The sequence below is a fragment of the Berghia stephanieae genome, chromosome 2 (genome assembly GCF_034508935.2).
Source record: "Berghia stephanieae isolate SIO BIC M18660-M18661 chromosome 2, UCSD_Bste_1.3, whole genome shotgun sequence".
Classification (NCBI taxonomy): Eukaryota; Metazoa; Mollusca; class Gastropoda; order Nudibranchia; family Aeolidiidae; genus Berghia; species Berghia stephanieae.
Genome location: NC_088361.1, coordinates 97781598 through 97803710, shown reverse-complemented (window position 1 = coordinate 97803710; position 22113 = coordinate 97781598). Strand labels below are relative to the sequence as shown.

The window sequence follows — 22113 nt, the reverse complement described above, 5'->3', positions numbered from 1 at the left end:
GATAGAAGATATGTCGTGATTTTCTAAATTTCATAATCTTTAATTTTCACCCATTAAATTTGTCTGGAATGATATCATTAAAATGTTTTGTAATAAGACCAAGGCCAGTCCAACTGAAAACGATTTCTTCTCGAGCAGTTGGCTGATTTTATAATAGATTGTGAAATTGTTGTAAGGAAGGGTGGACATGCTTCATTAGTTGCATTGTGGCAGTATTGCTGCAGCCCGCATTGCAACATTGGTGGGTGAGACAATGCAAAATGATTTAATGATATTACAATATTTAATTTCAGTTGTCGACAAAAGCAACGATTTCTTGCCAACTATTTTCTGTTCACTTTTGTTAAAGTGTTTGACTGCTTTAGACATTTTTTGATTTATCACTTCAAGTTTATGGTTTTTAGTATTCTAGCGCGATCTTTTTGTTCTTTGCTCAGATTTTGCATAGTTACAGTGTAATGTTCAATCACCATAGTATATATAAACCTGAATAAAATTCATTCATAGGTTGTTCATGTACATGCTCTCAAAGCAAATGTTGTATTTTATATGACTTGCAGTATATTTGTCCTATTAAGCTGTGAATTTATCATTGTGTCAATATACATTTTGGAGGGATAGAGGGTGAGAGAACCAGGATGATTTGTTGATGAGTTATTTCAACACAAGTACTAAACCCAAAAGTAGTGGTTATGAAGAGGATGAAAATAAAGAGAAAAACATGCAAATATGTTTCGGTAGTAGACTTCTGTGATTAGGTCTTCATTAGATAGCAGTATGGTCTAAGTTTGGTCATAAATACATTGAAAATAAAATTGCTCAGTAGTTTATCACTCCTGTTTAATCTGCCATAGAGTGAGCATCTTGCGGATATAAAGGTCTCCAATTTATAGGCTTATCAGTGCACGGAGAATATACATTTTAAAAGCTTATGTTTAATTTATTGATAAGCTAGATATAGAAACGCAGATTTTATTATTTTCACATTAAAGATATTAAATGAGGGAAATTACGGATGAAATAACATTTCATCCATTTTATGCCCATGAAATTATTATTTTTTTCAAATCTGTCTCAAATCAGTTTAAATCATGAAATTTTATTCTCCCATAGAACAGTGAGAAAAAAAATTGCATTTCTTATTTTGATTTAATGTTTTTTAAAAAAGGAAACAAAATACATTTTTCTAATTGATATGATTGAAAATGTAATATATGGAGTAATATGAAGCTGTTCACCACTTATATACCATTTAACATTTCAAAAGGGACTCAACTCTTAATAACTTCATTACCTAGACTAAAAGCGTTTTTATTTTCGCTCATTTCTGCAATGTGACTTCAAATCCACTGATGCCAATGTTGCAAATATTGACATTTAGACATTTTATTTATTGATTGATGTTTTATTGTTGTTGCTTTCTTTTCTGTCAAGAAATTGACTGTGTGAGGGAGAGTATATATAGCTTATGAAGAGATCCCACTCACTCGACCTGAACCTTTCTCTTGACTTGAACTTGAGTCGGTCTTGATGAAAAATCAGAAAATAAAACAACCAGTCAGGTCAGGTAACCAAAGCTGGCTTAGGCTTACTATTACCGACCCCAAAAGGGGGAGGCCTTCCGAAAGCTCATCGTGCTAAGGGAAGTAACCCAAATATTCTCTGAACTAATCCTGAGACAAAATAATCCTATCTAGAAAACAAACACCCTATCATCATCACCTTTACCGTAAGACTACACGTCTAAGTAAGACTTATAACTATTCTAGATAACCACTACTAGAGCTAATATAAAAAAAAAATCCTCCGACCTCGAGCTAACCCTAATAGAAAAAAAAAAATCCTAGGACTGCCTTGCACAACCTTTCAATACTTTATAAATATATCAAAATGGCGGCCGAGAATCAAAACAATGGTCAAATTAGGAAATTTTAAACTTTCACAAATCTATCAAGGTTTGTTCTAGAGTTTTTAAAATGCATCGATATGATGACAAATTGAATAAATAAACGCCTAACAAAAGGTCCAGGGTGAAAATACAAATTGAAAGAAATGCTAGCACGAGGAGCTTTAGGAAGGTCTCCCCCAAAAGGTATGGACCATGGACTTTGAGGAAAACTAATCTTCCCATTGAAACTTTTATTACGATTAAAACAAAAGTTATGAATGGTACCTTCGCCTTCTATAAAAAAAAAATAGAAATAGACGTCTATCTAGTAGAAGATAGAATAAAAGCACTTTTCTTGCCATTTTCATTTTTTTGTTGACTCCAGCTAGAATTAATATTTATTATGATTGTGGTTGTGATGATCTATTTCTCTTACTCGTAATTTGAATAATAGACATAATAATAAGACATAAGCAACGATCTAGATGCTATACCGTCTATCTATAATTATAATTTAGATTTCCGCTCGTGACCTCAACAATGCCAATTTCAATGTAAAATGGCCGCTGGTTACAGTCACCACAGGGTATCATGATAGTGATAGATAGGGGGAAAAGTTAATGTTGTGCGGGGGAAAAACTGAGTGTATTTTACTTGGAGTAACATGTTGGACCTTCTGTAAGAATAGCAACTGAATCACTGAATTGGATCAGATAAAATTGATTAAACTGAATGATCTGGTAAAATATACCTACCTCATTTTACTTTCTATTCAGTTCGTTCATAACAAAATCGAAAATTATTCGCACAAAAACATCTCCAGTTTTCTATTTAAAAAAATAATTTCTGGAAGGAAGTGAGAAATGTAAAATCTAATTGGTCCATAATAAACATAGGGTTTTTCATGTACCTACAACCAAACAAAAAAAACAGATATTCTTTGAGCATTGGAAAAAAAAAAATATCAGAAAGAGTAAGGTCTTAGCTGCTTGTGGGATATGGGAGGGTCTTAAGCCCTAAATGATCTAAAGCTGATTGTATTTTACAACTTGTGTGAGGACAAGCTTTGATATGCTTGAAAATGCTGGCTTTGCCACCTCTCACTTTCTTTAAGTAAGCTTCTCTAATGTTTTTACATTTCCAATTGAGTTGATCGTTTGCCCTTAGAGAAATTTCATGTGGACAACGACTTCCCAATCCCAGAAATTGGTTAGCTTTCCTTTTTCTTTTTTTTTTTCTTTTTTTTTTTTTTGTGGAGTTAGAACTTTTTTGGGGATGCTAAGGATTCATTTTTAATTCAGAAAAGTGAGTGGAGCAGGCACTTATGTTGGTAACAACAAGATATGAAGTGAATAGAAAAGTGCCAGAAGACAATAGAGAATAAAAATTTTAGAGAGGGATCTAGTAATGACTTTGAGTTTGAAACGAATATTTTGTGTTCGTGGATAGCTCACACGGTAGAGCCACGCTCTCACCTGCCAGGCGGAGTTGTCGTACCAATAAGGTCGCAGGTTCAAACCCCACCACCGCCGCGAAAAATTTTTATTCTCTATTGTCTTCTGGCACTTTTCTATTCACTTCATATCTTGTTGTTACCAACATAAGTGCCTGCTCCACTCACTTTTCTGAATTAAAAATTCACCCCATACACCGGAGCATACTCAATGTCTCAATCGTTTCTATGTTATATGTTTGTGTTGAGAATATTGGCTATTAAGCTTAACTGCTGGTCAAAATTATTCGCGATGGTGGTGTACGAACGAATCGGCGGTCTCAAGAAGTGGGTGAGAGAGGGATCTAGTAATGACTTTGAGTTTGAAACGAATATTTTGTGTTCGTGGATAGCTCACACGGTAGAGCCACGCTCTCACCTGCCAGGCGGAGTTGTCGTACCAATAAGGTCGCAGGTTCAAACCCCACCACCGCCGCGAAAATTTTTTATTCTCTATTGTCTTCTGGCACTTTTCTATTCACTTCATATCTTTAAGGATTCATTCCTTCGTTAACATTTCCCTTACAAATCAGTCCTTGCTCTACCAATTTTTTCCCCTACTTCTCTGAAAGAGAGTTTCAGAAAGGAAACCATTATGGAACTGTAGAGATGCCAAAACTCTGGTTTCACCTGGAAAAAAATCTGGTCTGGAGTAAAAAATTCAGGGCTATGGGCAACTTCCCTTCAAATTCTGGTGAGGATTATGGGTCCAAGAAAAGCCTCCTCTAACTCCAGTGTCAGCACAACCACCATGGCATCCTCTTCACTGCCACTACCACTCCACTCCCACTTTCATCATCATCATCATCAATACCACCACTACTGCAACCACCACCATATCATCACTACAACTACAGTAGACTCCGGATAAGACAATTCCTAGGGGAACAGAAAATGAAATCGTCTTAACCAAAAATCAACTTAACCGGAGTGTAACCAAATTAGTAAAAAATGCGTGTGAACAAAGCAAGCCAAATCTAGAATAAGTATAGCCCTTCATGTCATGCTTTCCGCTGATGTTGCTTGGTCGCATCGATTTGACCAGAGAAGCAATGGTCATGCTTCTTGTAAATTATCGAGACTGAATTGGCTAGTATGCCAATTTACTCTGCGATGATTTTCTGTCGCATGCCAGACTTTTCAACTGCATCGATCAGCTCGATCTTTCTTTTATTCAGCGAAAGGGTTATCAACCTTCTGTTTGCCATTGTAGTTGTAGACTTGATTTGAATTCTTGCTAAAATTGATACTTATCAAGAGGGTCATTAGATAGGATGGCCTGGGATTAGAAAAAAAAAAAATTTAAAAATCTTGACGTGAGGTTGTGACGATGTAAAATGTGAGGCGGATAAATACTGCTTAGATACATTGAGCACGGACGTCAGGCAAAGCACCTACTTACATTGCTGTGCGCCAATCATTCTCAGTATTCTTAGCTAATAAAAATTCTTACTGGTAACTTTTTTTAACCAATGGAAATAATTGTTTATTTGATTTGTGATTTTATTGTGGTCATGAGTGATAAGAACATTGACTTAAGCGATATTGACTTATGTGGAGTGTTTTGTTATTTTTTACTAATGCTATATAAGAAGAAGGGGGAGGGACCAAGAAAAAAAATTGAATTGGGTAAAAATCGACATCCAGCAGACCTGCCTACTACTTCGAAAATTTCATAGAACTACAATTTTTTTTGTCCTACTTCACAATATTGTATAAAGATCTTTAATTCAGTCAACTTCTTGAAAACGAAGTTTTGTTGTCAGAGTTAGTATATAAAGGAGTTAAAAGCATTAATTTAGTGTATTTAAACAAAGATGAGTAATTTTTAAGGGTAGTTATGCCTACTATATTATTACCCCTGAAAACTACGAATTTTTCCAAATTCAAGGAGGCAGGTCTGATCCAGAGTGCTCTGTATCATCAACACATTATCATTACCACCATACAATCATCACTACCCCCACTATTACATCCACCATCATTATATCATTACTACAACTACCACAACCACATTAACATTACTACCGCTACTACTACAACCAACATCACCACACCATCATCACTACCGCCAATACAACAATTACCACATTAAATACTACCAGCTCAACCACAACTACCACTACCACTACTACTACAACCATCAGCACCATCACATCATCATCACTACCACCAATAATATTTACTACAATGACCACCACATCATCATCCCTACCACTCCTACAACAACCACCAATTCACATTATCATTGCTACCACTACTACAACTAACTCCATGACATCATCACTACCACTTCTACTACAACCACCACCTAAACATAATCACTATCACTACTTCAACAAGCACCACCACATCATCATCACTACCACCAATACTACATCCACTACCATCTCATTTTTCATTACTACAACCACCACCATCACATCATCATCACTACCACTACTACTAAACCACAACCACTATATCATCACGAGCATTATTACCACAGCCACCGCCCCCATTACATTGTCACTATCATCGCTAGCACTACCACTAATACCACAACTTCCAACACATCATCGTCACTACAACTACTACAACCACCACCATATTATCATCACTACCATAACCACTTAAACCACCACCCACACATCATCATCACTGCCACTACTACAGCTACCACCACCACATCATCATCACAACAACTACCACTACAACCACCATCATCATGTCATCATTACTACTACTACTACCTCTACCACCACCACTACAACCACCACCTCCAACACATCATCACTACCACTACATCAACATCCATAATCACGACATCATCATCCCTACCAATACTACTACAATCTCCACCACCACATCATCATCACTACCACAACTAGAACCACAACTCACACATCTTACCTTACCTTACCCGGGTTCCATCTCTTTCCAGAGGTCGGATGTCATGGCCTTCCATCCTTCACGGTCCATTGCAGCCTCGTTACAGTCTGCCATGCGCCGTCCTGTAGCTTCCTTTATGCCATCTGTCCAGGATTTCCTTTGTCTTCCTCTGCCTCTCTTTCCTTCAATTCTTCCCTCCATTATCCTTTTTTCGAGACTATCATGTCTTCGCATATGTCCAAAATATGACAGCTTTTTGTGCTTCACAGTCAAAAGAAGTTCTTTTTGTTTTTGGCCCATTAGGTCGAGGACTTCGATGTTTGTTTTTCTTGCTGTCCAAGGTATTTTCAGCATTCTCCTGTACGTCCACATCTCAAAAGCTTCAATACGTTGTTCTGTCTGTGCGGTTAGTGTCCACGTTTCACAACCATAAAAGAAAATGGACCACACATAGCATTTGGTGCATCTCATTCATGTTCTGATGGAGATATTTGTGTTGGTGAGGATTGGCTTTAGTTTCATGAACGCATTTTTGGCCAGCATTATTCGTCTCCTGATCTCTTTGTCAGACTTTGCATCGGATGTTACCAACTGCCCCAAGTACGTGAACTCCCTTACTTGTTCCACTGGACACATCACCATCATTAATAACACTACTACAGCCACTACCACCTCATCATCATCATCACCATCATTAATAACACTACTACAGCCACTACCACCTCATCATCATTATCACCACCATTACAACTACAACCACCACTGCCATATCATAATCATTACCATTACTGCTATAATAATCACCAACACATCAATAAGATTTCTACTACAATTACCATCACATCGTCTTTACCACCACACATCATCACTACCACCATTTCTACAACCACCACCATTAGATTTTGGAGTGTTATTTAAATTGAAAATAAAAAGGATTTTGGGATGGTATTTGACATTTTGTTGTATAGTTTTAAATAGAAAAGTTTTGGATCCTGAAATTCCTGTTTCAACCTTGAAATTCCTTCGATTGGTGCCTGATATTTCTGTGAGCCAAATTTTAAGTTGGTGTCTCTTGAAATGGTGAAGAAGTGAAAAGTGATATGTGGTCTTGGTGTCAAGACAAGAATGCTGGGTTTTTCTCTGAAAGCATTTAAATTTTAGTCAGATGGTAAAGGCTCTGCATCAATCTGAAGGCTTCTATCTAGATAAATGACGTATGTCTCTGGGAAAGTGTAAGCTTTCATTTGGTACATGTTTGAGTGTTTATCTCAATTTTGACAATGTCATGGCTTTTTGTATGCCCTCATAAGATTACTTTAAAAACTCATTGATATTCTTTGTATTTTATTGCAAACTCCAATATAAATAAAAATGACGAGATGTTGATTTACTTAATTTTATTTTGCCGTACATCAATTAATAAAAAATTTTTTTAAGGTTTTGAAAAATATCATAATATTAACCTCTTTCAATAACTTATCTTGTAATATTTGTTTTAACAGTTATTAAACTCTTTTTCAGAAATAACACTTGATTGCTTGAAATGACCAAGTTACAGGGATTCGTTGACAATCTACTTAATGATTTCTAACAATAACTTCAAGTTGTAAAGGAAACAAAAAACATGGATGTATCAGATAAATTTTCTCACTGTGTCCAAACCAATAATCATGAGAATACTATTGTTTCAAATCAGGATAGTCGATTGCAGTCTCTTGGATCTCAAGATGTAAGTTCTCATCATGAAAAAGATTTTTCGTCAGAGAGCCTGAAAAGTAGAGAAAGTGTGAGAGTTGATGAAAGAGTACATAGGAAGTCAAATGCAGATGATGATAGAATTTCAGAAGATGCAGCAATGGAAATTTCAGATTTTGAGATGGTTAAACGGAATGCAGTATCACAACTGATGGATCAAACAATGCAGGCCATACAAACTGAAAAGAAGTCGGGGGATAATTGGCCTGCAGATACAGCTTCCAATTCTTCAACAGAATGTATAGATGAAGATATCAATGAGTTATTAACAGAATCACACAAGATGCCAAACATAAATTCGCATTCTTATTCCAAATACAAGAAGTCCAGTGAGAGCATGAGTGCTAACTGTTCTTATTCATGCAAACAACAGAAAGAGTCTGACATTAGCAGCTGCTGTGATTTGACATCAACTGATTCATTGTCACAGCCTCAAGGTGATAAGACTGATGTTAGAGATTTACCTGAAGTTAACTTGCAAATAGATGTTAGCAGCAGGGAGGATGGCAATAAAAATATTGAGATGAGTTGTACCCCTGTCATATTAAATGTTAGGGGTAATGCCACAGATATTGACTGTTTGACAGAATCTTCAACAACTATTGATCATCCAACAGTTGCAACTGTTTCCTCTGATCCTTTTATAGTGAACAAAAATGTGAGAAATGTTGATCCTCCATATATTTTGCCAAGAGAGAACAATCAAACGAACTTACACCTCCCGGTTACTAATAATGGAGTTAGCATGCCAAAAAATTCTGTAGATACATCTCAATCTTCAAATCTTACACCAGCTGTGTCAAGTACTGTGTCATTGAATAACAGTTTGCAGGTTTCAACATTTAACAAGGCTTCTAATGTTATAGATACAATGCCTGCTACATCTCTTTTACTATCAGTGGTGTCTTGTGTTGCCAAAAGTACTGAAAGTGTTCCAATAGGGATGTCAACTCAACCATTGAAAACATGTGCAGCTTCATTCAAAACTTCTACCTTTATAACAAATGTAATTACTTCCACTTCCAAAACCAGTTGCATGACATCTTCTACCAAAGAATTAGAGAGTAATGTAATGAAAAAGACCCCTATCTCATCAACAGTTAAAATTGTTGTGAAAGAATCGAATAATGTCGCAGCAAAAAAAGTACCTAATAGGTCAAAATTCATAACAACAAGCAGTAGTAAACACAACAAGATTGACGGCATTGACATTGAATTACTTTCCAATTCCATTGTCAGCAAGATTTTTACGAATTATGAAATGCGAGAAAATGAGGGAATGACTCGTACTGAAGTTTTCAATACTGACCTGTTAAATCCTGATAAGAAACAACGAGAATATCCTGACCGACAATTTGTTTGTTCAGTTTGTGGGGATGAATTTTATTTAGAAGAATTTTTGAATGACCATTTTGACAGAAAATCATTTGTGTTGACTTATAATTGTTTAGATTGCAAGTCAAAAATCACATTTTTTAACAAATGCAGGTTTTGGCTTCATCTTATGGGTGAGCGTAGAGAAAAGTTTCTTCTTGAAGCAATAAAACGTGAGACCTCTTATTTCAGACTGAAACCGTTTTTTGATACTGCTGAACTTGAAAAGGAAATACCATGTGTACAGATATTCAAATGCAATTTTTGTACTAAAGATTTCCTCACTCATGAGGAAAGGGTATTACATTTAAAAAGAACCTCGCCATATTTGTTTACTTGTAATAAGTGTTCCATGTTACTCGCCAATAGATGTGCTCTTTTGGCCCACATAGCTTTACATAAGGCAGATGATAAGGATCATATTTGTCCTCAGTGTGGAGAAAGAATAGACCATTCAACTGGCTTGAAAGCCCTATTTGAACACTTGGATTCCTGTTTTCATTTCAACACAGGATATGTCATGCCATGCGATTGTGGAAAAGTTTTTTCAACTACAGCAGCTTTCAAATTTCATTTTCTGAAATCACATACGAAACTTCTGTATAGATGTCAAATCTGTGCCAGTTGTTTTACATCCGCTGATTTTCTTGCACTTCATTGCAAAAGAAGTCATCAGGTACCGCCCAAGCCAAATAAGATTGTCCTCTGTACCATTTGTAAACAGGGGTTTCAAAACTATTGGAAACTGAAAGACCATGTTGAAAATCATGCAGATAAAATTGTTGGAGTGCGTAAAAAAGTTTTTATGTGTTTTCTTTGTCAGAGTTATTTTTATGACTCAAAGTCTCTTACCAGCCATGTTGAAAAGGAGCATATGCATCGCCCAAAACGCTGCACCATTTGTTTTGGATTGTTTCAAAGTAGACAAAACCTAGTTCAGCACATTGTTTCTAAGAAGTGCTCAGCAAACAAGTTACCAGATAAGTTAAATGTGTGTTTAGATAAGCAATCAGATTCAAAGACTGTTGATGTTCAAACCTACAAACAAATGTTCAAAATTACAAAAAGTATTTTGTCACCTAAAGGGGATTCCTCAGCCACATCATTTACAAAGGACTCAACTGCAAAAGCTGTAACAGCACAATGTGAAGTAGCACAAAGACCAACAATGCCATTTGCTAAGCCTGTATCTGGAGCGTTATCTCAAAATGCATCGACAGTGACAACAACTCATAATTCTGTATCAGAGTCAAGGCAGTGTCCGCAAACTGCTCCAACAAAGATCGTACCCAGATTCAGGGCTATAGCTCCAATGCCTTCAAAAAGAGCAGCAACTGGGAATATTATTGGACCAGAGAATGACAAACAAAAATTCCAATGTCACATTTGCAAGATTTGTCTGGTTGGATCAAATCTTTATAAAAAACACATGTTGCATCATAAACCATCTGGTACCAGTACACAAAATACTCTATGCGGGGTTTGCAATGTGGAAGTAAATGGTAACCAGATCCAGTCTCATATGGAAAATCATCAAAAGCAAGGCGTCATTGTTTGTTCTCTTTGTCAGAGAACAAATTTTAAAACCATGAAGGAAGCTTTAAATCATTCAAGAAATTTATGTAATTATCCAGTGGTCACTGCTGAGATTTTGACGATAAATAAATCTCAGGGAACAAATAAGAAAGCTGAACATTCTGCTTTAACCAAGGAAAAAGAAAGTGCTTCGGAATCTGAACTACAATCCTTGAATACTGCAAGTATTCAAGAGGAAGCAACTGTATTTCCCTGTCTTATGTGTGGTTTGGCTTTCACTAGTAAACAAGAGAAAGAAGATCATGCAAGCCGTTTTCATGATGGAACCAGGACTCTTTTTTTCTGTCTTGTGTGTAAAAGAAAAGGAGTTAAGAAATGCTTTACTAAGAATAATCTGCTGAGTAAACACATATCTCGTAAACACAGGATTGTCAACCCAAGTGAAATTGCTAAATCAATTCATAAAGAAGAACAAAATGTAGCCAGCGGCCGAGTTGTCCCCACAGAATTAAATAACCGATGCAATGGAGATGCACCACCACCTAAACGATTACGTCTTGCTGATGAAGGAGAATTTATGTGTGGGAAGTGTGGATTTTCTAGTGAAGACCCAAAACTGTTTGAGGACCATATAATCACTCATAATCCTAAAAGTGAACCTCAATGCCCTGAATGTGGTCTTTGCTTCACAGTGATAACTGCTTTGAAAAAACATCTGTTTGTTGTGCATAAAATTAAGGCTTTGGATGAGTACTTGGAAAAGAAGGGAATGTTAGGTGTAGAGGAGGAAGAACCCGAGGAAGATCATTTTGAATCTAACAACGGGCCAGATTTCACTTTCAAAGCTTCACAGTCAGAAGTTGAAGCTCCTAAAGCTAAAAGAACCAGGACATCCATGAAGAAATTAATTGACTTTGAGTGTACTGTATGTTACCGATTACTTGCTTCAGAAGCAGCACTTCAGAAACACATGCGCAATCATGGGATGGCATTTATACGATCTAAAAGACATGATAAGAATTGAAAGAGCTAAAGTTCAACCCATTTAAGATGGACAAAGATAACTGGGTCTCAAATTTTTTTAATGTTTCCAGAAGTCATTTGTATGAGTATGAGACAGTGATATTTAGGAAAAATTCAAAGAAAAATTCTGAAACTGAAACTGAAAGTGGCAGATTGTTATCCTGCCCCACACTTTTGTCTAGCCATTGAATACAGCAGAGATTGAGACTTTTGATCTTCCAAGGTGGGATGGAAAGTTACTCTTGCTTTGTGTTGTATCCTTCCGTTTTCCGCCTCCATGTTGCTTTCTGTCTGGGACCTGGAATGAGATAAATGGGTTTGGCCTGACTCTGGCTTGAGCCTTTCAGGAGGAGTGAAACATTCAAATGTAATGTAAGATTCCTATTTCTTTTTGAGGGGGGAGGGGGGGGGGGGGTTGGGTTGTTTTTTTCCCGAATCATCTCAATCTCAGACTTGTACTATTATACTATTGTTTTATTCATTGCTTTGTATGATTGTATGTCAACAACATTTGAGTATTCCTCTTGGTGGGAATCCTACATCTGTGGGTGGTTCTTAAACTTAAAGGGGATCTCCGACTAGACACAGGGACAGTTCTAACTGTACTGATTGGTTAAATTGAATGACTGATAACTTCCTTGGTGCAGTCTGTATATTGTCTCTCTCTTACTCTTATGTAGTGATAGATATATTTTTTGTTTTGAATATATCTCGTCAATACTCTAGTGTTTTCCTCTTAGAGAGTACCATTCTGGTGTCTGGATGAAACTTTTAGGTGATCTCAAACTAAGAACACTTATCATGTGTTCTTGGAATCTACATCTGTTCTCTATCTGAACCAATTCCCCTTTGTCTTACTTTTTCTTTGGTGCTTTAATTGCAATTTTATAATTTTTTGCTGGGTGGGGATCCTGACCTCCCATAGCGGGCAGGGAGGTCCATACTGTGTCTTCTATCCCCTTATATCTGTTTTCCAACATGCTTTCTGTCTTTGTCTTGAAATGATGTTACTTAATTTTGTCCTGGCCCTGGTTGGAGTCTTGGCTGGGAGGGAAACAGTCAAATGCATAGTTATTTTTTTGGGAGATGATATTTTTTTCCTTGTAAATGATCTCTCTGTATGTTATGTATTATTATATTTGTTATTTTTAGTGTATAATATAAGCATTTGAGTGTATTCCTCTTTGTTGGGTTTTGTGCTAGTGTCCGGATGAGACTTATAGGTGATCTCAAACTAAGTACATTGGTGGTATGCTCTTGGAATCTCCATCTGGTTTGTTCCCAGTTCCCCTTTGTCTTACCTTTTCCTGGGTCGGGATCCTGACCTCCCATAGCGGGCAGGGAGGTACATACTGTGTCTTCTATCCCGTTATATCTGTTTTCCAACATGCTTTCTGTCTTTGTCTCGGAATGAGATTACTTGGTTTTGTCCTGGGAGGAAAACAGTCGAATGCATAGTTATTGTTTTGGGAGATGATATTTTTTTCCTTGTAAATCATCTCTCTGTTATGTATTATTATATTTATTTTGAATGTATAATGTTAGCATTTGAGTGTGTTCCTCTTTGTTGGATTCTGTGCTTGTGTCTGGATGAGACTTGTAGGTGATTTCAAACTAAGTACATTGGTGGTATGCTCTTGGAATCTACATCTGATCCCTATTTGTTCTCAGTTCCCCTTTGTCTTACTTTTTCTTGGGTGCTTTAATTGTAACTCTAGAACTTTTTACTATCCCATTTTCTTCCTTTTTACTGGCGCTGATATAACCTAAATGTGTTGCAAGCGCCGTAAAACCCTTAAAAACAAAAAACAAAACCATCTTACCTTTTCCTGGGTGCTTTAATTGTAATTCTAGAACTTTTTACTATCCATTTTCTTCCTTTTTACTGGCACTGATATGACCTAAATGTGTTGCAAGCGCCATAAAACCCTTAAAAACAAACAAAAACAATATAATTTTTTGACTCTCCCTTTTTCTTCCTTTTTACGGGCAAGCGATGTAAAACCTTAAAAAAAACAATCAAAACAAATAAGTTGATGGATGACCTTTACTGCATTTTTTGTACCATTATTGATATTTATATTCCACACTTGGATAATTTTATTTAATTTCCTGCTTAGTTTTTTGTTTACTACATATTTGGTCGATTTTTGTTATAAAATATGACAGAACTTACCATTAGTTTTTGTTCCTTTACTCTGGTCAGGGTCTTCTGATCTCCCATGGTGGGTATGATGTCACTAGCTATGTCTTCTTACCCCTATATCTTTTTTTTCCGAGTTGCTTTCTGTCTTTGTGTGTGTGTTTGTGTGTGTTGGAATCAGGTTACTTTGTTTGTCCTGGCCCTGGCCGGAGTCCTTGGTTGACGGGGAAATAGTCAAATGTAGTTTAAATTTTGGGAGATGATATTTTTTTTGTGTCTTGTAAATCATCTCTCTGTCATGTATTGTATTGTAATATTTTGTTTTCTTTTGAATATCATGTTTTTAAAGCATTGGTCGAATCCGGTGCTTGTGCTTGGATTAGGTGATCTTAACTTTTTTAACTATCTCGTTTTCTGTGTAGCACTGAAATGACCTAAATCTGTCACAAGCGCCGTAAAACCCATTAAAAACTAAAATATCTCTCTCTCTCTCTCTCTCTCTCTCTCTCTCTCTCTCTCTCTCTCTCTCTCTCTCTCTCTCTCTCTCTCTCTCTCTCTCTCTTGCTCTCTCTCCGTCTGAGAGATGATATTTTTCCCCTTGTAAGTCATCTCTGTCTGGGTGGGGTTCATGGCCTCTCATAGTGGACAGGGTGGCACTTACTGTGTCTTCTTTCCCCTTATAACTATAACTGTTTCCAATTTGCTTTTCTGTCTTTGTCTTGGAATGAGATTACAGTATACTTGGTTTTTCCCTGGCCCTCGCCATAGTACTTGGCTGGGAGGGAAACAGTCGAATGCATAGTTATTACTTTGGGAGGTGATATTTTTTTCATTGTATATCATCTCTCTGTTACTGTAATGTATTGTTATATTATTATATTTTGAATGTATAATGAAAGCATTTGAGTGTATTCCTCTTAGTGGGATCTTGTGCTTGTGTCTGGGCGAGACATTTAGGTGATCTCAGACTAAGTACATTGATAGTGTGCTTTTGGAATCTGCATCTGTTCCCTATTTGAACCATTCCCCTTTTTGTCTTACTTTTTCCTCAAGTCCTTTTAATTCTACATTTAGAATATTTTCATTATCCAATTTCCGTCCTTTTGACTGGCGCTGATATGACATAAATGTGTTGCAAGCGCCGTAAAACCCTTAAAAACAAAAACAAACAAGTCATCTCTTTGTTATGTACTGTTATTTTTTTAATTTTTAACATATGATGTGTATTCCTGTTAGTGGGATCTTGTGCTTGTGTCTGAGTGAAACATTTAGGTAATCTCAAACTAAGTACACTGATAGTATGATCTTGGAATCTAAATCTGTTTCCTATTTGTACCATTTCCTTTTCGTCTTACTTTTTCCTCAAGTCCTTTTAATTGTACATTTAGTGATGTATTTTTACTTTCCAATTTTCATCCTTTTTGCTGACGATGATATGACCTGAATGTGTTGCGAGCGCCTTAAAACCCTTAAAAACAAAAGCAAACAAACAGGACTTTCCTCTATGTATTGTTTTATGGCCAATCGAGGGGCACCATTATTCAGGCTTGCCAACTAGTATGATTTTTCATATTTCAATACACTTTGAGATCCAAAATATGATTATGTGAGAAAGTTGACTACAATATGCTAAATTGTTCAAAATGTAATTTGGGGGGAGGGGGGGGGGGGGGGGAGTGGTGAATATGAGAAAATTACCATGTAAGGAGGAAAGTATGATAAATCTTTTCAAATGGTTGAGGTTGGTTGGCAAGTCTGCATTATTTCGACTGATTGATGTTCTGGTGAAATTTTCTTCAATTGCAGGGAGATGACCCGTGGTTGTATTTTCAAGGTTTTCTTTGTTATGTCAATGTTGTGACATTGTCATTGTCAACGTCAAAGAAATGTCAAATGAATCTGTTCCTTGTCATGATGTTGGCAATAGAGCTTACGTCGTGTGCTTAGTTAACCCAATAAGCTCGCACACAACAAACTTAGAGAAGGCCCATCCTGAGGTAAAGCCCAGTAAATGACAATGTTTCTACTTCTTTTGATGAAGTTTTCAACTTGATGAGAGAGCATATCTGGTGGACTCGTTTGTCATATTTTCTATCATGACATCAAAGATGAGTTATTTGAAATACTCACTGATGTTTTCATCACACGATTTTCTGGCAGACTTTCCAGAGTTTCTGTTGATGGAACATCCTGAGGGTTTAAGTTTAATTTTAATTCTGAGTAGTTTTCCTGACCTCCCACAATGGGCAGGGAGGCACTTACTGTGTCTCTATTTCCCTATATCTGTTTTCCAACATGCTTTCTGTCTTTGTCTTGGGATGAGACTACTTGGTTTTGTCCTGGCCCTGGCCGGATACCCTAGCTAGGAGGGGAACAGTCAAATGTATGGTAGAGTTTTAAGAGATGATATTTTTTGTCTTGTAAATCATCTCTGTTATGCACTGTATTATGTTTTGTTAACATATGATTTGTAAACATTTGAGTACCAGCGGGTGGTTGGATGGGAGCATCACCCTTGAATCATATACCTATGATGTTCGCATGGGTGTACGATCCGATAGTGATGTCGTTTCTTCTTCTCTTTACTAGCCTATCCTGCTTCTTTGGTTTGTGATTGTATTTTTGACAGGGGATATTTTTTTTCTGTAAATCTTCTGCCTGTTTGTTCTTGGTTATTTATAATTTAGCTTATGATATCTTTAGGTTATGATTTTGATTTACATTTGTACTATTTTTGTTAGATTGCTTGTTTTTTTGTTTCAGCGGTCTCTCATATAACCTCAATTGTGTTGGAAGAGACCTAAAGCAACAAACAAACAAAAAAAGAGTATGTTCCTCTTAGTGGTGACCTGTCTTGTGTCTGGATGAGACTTTTGTGATCTCAAACTAAGTACATTTGATTATGTGCTCTTGGAATCTACATCTGTTTCCTATTTGAACCAATTCCCCTTTGCTTCACCTTTTCTTGACGTGCTTTAATTGTAATTCTGGAACTTTTTACTATCCTATTTTTTCCCTTTTTACTGGCGCTTTAGTGTGTTGTAAGCGCCATAAAACCCTTAAAAACAAACAAACCGGTAATTTTAATTCCTCTGCCACCCACTTTGGCGTATCCATGGCCTCGGTGATATGCTGATCCAATTCAGATTAGATAAGATAAGATAAAACTTCATTGGTCCTTAATGGAAATTATCATAATGTTAGGCCTGTACATCATTCATCGCTATATTAGCACAGATTTATACATTGTCATGAACTAATTTATCAAAATATGAAGCTGATTTAAAACAAAATAAATATAAAATATACAGCAAGTACAAGCAAAGCAATAAAAATCGGACATGAGGGTTAGAAAAGATTTGTAAAAATGGAGTTGTTTTGTAAATATAGAATTTTGAAAAAAAAATTTGGGGAAGGATTGCATATAGCCAACACAGGTTGCTAAAAAGTAAAAGTAGAGCAAGGTATTTGAATGTTTACAGTGATGCCAAAACTCCGGTATCACCGGAAAAAACTCCGGTCTGGAGCCAAAAATTCCGGGCTCCGGGCAACTTCCGTCAAATTCCGGTGAGGTCAATTTGTTCCAAGGATACCCCCCTTCCAACCAGCACATCATCATCATTACCACTAGTATTACAACCATCATCACTACCACTAATACTGCAATCACCACCACCACATCATCATCACTACCATTACTACTACAACCACCACCACCACATCATCATCACTACCATTACTACTACAATCACCACCACCACATCATCATCACTACCATTATTACTGCAACCACCACCACCACATCATCACTACCACTACTACTGCAACCACCACCACCACATCATCATCACTACCACTACTACTGCAACCACCACCACCACATCATCATCACTGCAACTACCACAACTACTACAACCACCACAATCACATCGTCATCACTACCACTACTACTGCAACCACCACCACCACATCATCATCACTGCAACTACTACACCACCACTACCACATCATCATCAATACCACCACTACTACAACAACTACCAGCATCACATCATCTTTACAGCTACTACTACAACCACAACCATATCATGACTACCACTACTACTACAACCACCATTACATCGTAATTACCACTACTACTACAACCACCACCACCACATCATCACTACAACTATCACTACTACTACAACCACCACCACATCATCATTACCACTACTACTACAACCACCACCACCACATCATCACTACCACTACTACCACAACCACCACTATCACATCATCATCACTACCACTACTACTATAACCACCACCATCATTGCCATCATCACTACCACTACTACTGCTATAACCACCACCACCACATCATCACAACCACTACCACTATAACCACCACCATCATTGCCATCATCACTACCACTACTACTGCTATAACCACCACCACCACATCATCACAACCACTACTACTATAACCACCACCATCATCACTACCACTACTACTGCTATAACCACCACCACCACCACCATCATCACTACCACTACTACTACTACAACCACCACCACCACCACTGCATCATCATTACGACTGCTACTACAACCACCACCACCACCACTGCATCATCATTACCACTGCTACTACAACCACCACCACCACATCATCACCACCACTACTACTACAATCACCACCACCACATCATCAACCACTACTACTACAACCATCACCACCACATCATCATTACCACTACTGCTACAACCACCACCACATCATCACTACTGCTACTACTACTACAACCACCACCACCACATCATGATTACCATACTACTACCAAGCACTATACCAGTTCAATATCACTACCATTTGTACTACAACCATCATCACCACCAAAATCACTACACCATACTACAACCACCACCATATCATTATCACTACCACACTACTGCAAGCACCACCACCACATCATCATCACTACCGCTACTACTCCTACTGCAACCACCACTACAACATCATTATCATCACTACCACTACTACTACAACCACCACACCACATCATCATCACTACCACTACTACTACAACCACCACCACCACATCATCATCACTACCACTACTACTACTACAACCACCTATACAACATCATCATCATCACTACCACTACTACTACAACCACCAGCACCACCTCATCATCACGACCACTACGACTAAAACCACCACCACCACATCATCACTACTACTACTACACTACTACACTACTACTATACTAACTACTACTACTACTACTACTACTACTACACTACTACTACTACAACCACCACCACCACATCATCATCACTACCACTACTACTACAACCACCACTACCACATTATCATCACTACCACTATACTACTACAACCACCATCACCACATCATCATCACTACCACTACTACTACAACCACCACTACCACATTATCATCACTACAACTACTACTCACTACACACTACCACTACAACATCATCATCATCACTACTACTACAACCACCAGCACAACATCATCATCACGACCACCTTATTACAATCACCACCATCACCACATGTCATTACCACTACTACTACAACCACCACCACATCATCATCACTACCATTACTACTACAATCACCACCACCACATCATCATCACTACCACAACTACCATCACTATTACAACCACCACCACCACATCATCACTACCATTATTCTGCTAACCACCACCACCACATCATCACTAACCACTACTACTGCAACCACCACCATCATCATCACTACCACTACTACTGCATACCACCACCACCACATCATCATCACCAACTACCACATACTACAACCACCACATCACATCGTCATCACTACCACTACTACTGCATACCACCACCACCACATCATCACTCACTGAACTACTACAACCACCACTACCACACATCATCATATACCACACTACTACAACACACCACACACCATGCATCTTACATTACATTACTACAACCACACACCACATCATGACTACCACTACTTACATACACCACCATTACATCTAATACCACTACTACTACAACCACCACCACCACATCATCACTTACCACTACTCTACAACCACCACCACCACATCATCACTACCACTACTACACAACCACACCACATATATACCACATATCTCTACTACAACTACTATCGGTGTTCGATGAGCATCACCTAATATGTACTACATATCTTCACAATCGTATACACACTATACAACGCGACCATTCTTCTCCACTATACTCAGCCACTCCCATCATCATTTGGTTTGTGATACTCTATTGAACACATAATATTTTTTTCTCATAAATCTCTGATTTTTAACCTGACATCTATAATCACTTATCCACTAGTATATCGAATTTCACAGCTAACATTTCATGTAATTCTTTTTACTTTTATTATTTCAAACATAGCTCATCATCATCATACCACTCACTACATGGACAGAGACCTATAAGACATACACAAACAACCAACAAACAAACAATACCACTACTACTATAACACCTACCATCATTTGCCATCATCTACTACTACTACTACTACTCTACTACAACCACCACCACCACATCATCATACCTCACTACTACTACAACCATCCACATTCATCACTCCACTACCTACTACTACGCATACCACACACACTACCACCCACACACATCAATTATCTATACCACTACTATACTACCTACATACAACCACTCACACTACCACCACCCAACATCATCATCACGACCACTTATTACAATCACCACCACCAACATTCATTACCACTACTCTACAACCACCACCACATCATCACTACTCTACTACTACTACAACCACCACCACATCATCATTTACCACAACTACTACATACAACCACCACACACATCATCATATCACTACCATTTTACTCAACCACACACCACCACATCATCATTACTACAACCACCACCAATCATTCATCACTACCACTACTACTGCAACACCACCACCACATCATCATCATCAACTACCAGCTACTACTCCTACTCAACCACCACTACAACACATCTCATCACTACACTACTACTCAACCACCACACCACATCATCATCACTACACTACTACTACAACACCACCACACCACATCATCATCACTACCACACTACTACACACTACAACACCACCTATAACACACATTCATCAATACTACTACAACCACCATTACATCGTAATTACCACTACTACTACAACCACCACCACCACATCATCACTACCACTACTACTACAACCACCACCACCACATCATCACTACCACTACTACCACAACCACCACTATCACATCATCATCACTACAACTACTATGCGGGTGGTTGGATGGGAGCATCACCCTTGAATCATATACCTATGATGTTCGCATGGGTGTACGATCCGATAGTGATGTCGTTTCTTCTTCCCTTTACTAGCCTATCCTGCTTCTTTGGTTTGTGATTGTATTTTTGACAGGGGATATTTTTTTTTCTGTAAATCTTCTGCCTGTTTGTTCTTGGTTATTTATAATTTAGCTTATGATATCTTTAGGTTATGATTTTGATTTACATTTGTACTATTTTTGTTAGATTGCTTGTTTTTTTTTTTGTTTCAGCGGTCTCTCATATAACCTCAATTGTGTTGGAAGAGACCTAAAGCAACAAACAAACAAACAAACAAACAAATACCACTACTACTATAACCACCACCATCATTGCCATCATCACTACCACTACTACTGCTATAACCACCACCACCACATCATCACAACCACTACTACTATAACCACCACCATCATCACTACCACTACTACTGCTATAACCACCACCACCACCACCATCATCACTACCACTACTACTACTACAACCACCACCACCACCACCACATCATCACCACCACTACTACTACAATCACCACCACCACATCATCATTACCACTACTGCTACAACCACCACCACATCATCACTACTGCTACTACTACTACAACCACCACCACCACATCATGATT

At 37.7% G+C, this 22113-nt stretch overlaps 1 protein-coding gene across 6 annotated transcripts; it reads left to right on the top strand.

Annotated features, from left to right (window-relative positions):
- Positions 1–1294: 1294 nt before the first annotated feature.
- LOC144965989 (uncharacterized) lies at positions 1295–14114 on the top strand. Of its 6 annotated transcripts, none has more exons than XM_078901956.1 (2): positions 1295–1360; positions 7773–14114. In XM_078901956.1, the coding sequence occupies exon 2, from the start codon at positions 7876–7878 to the stop codon at positions 11938–11940; it is 4065 nt and encodes a 1354-aa protein (XP_078758082.1). In that variant the 5' UTR covers positions 1295–1360; positions 7773–7875; the 3' UTR covers positions 11941–14114. The 6 variants fall into 6 exon arrangements, with proteins under 6 accessions (XP_078758082.1, XP_078758080.1, XP_078758081.1 ...); XM_078901954.1 differs by having other exon boundaries at positions 1301–1562; XM_078901955.1 differs by having other exon boundaries at positions 1301–1567.
- The last annotated feature ends 7999 nt before the right edge of the window (positions 14115–22113 follow it).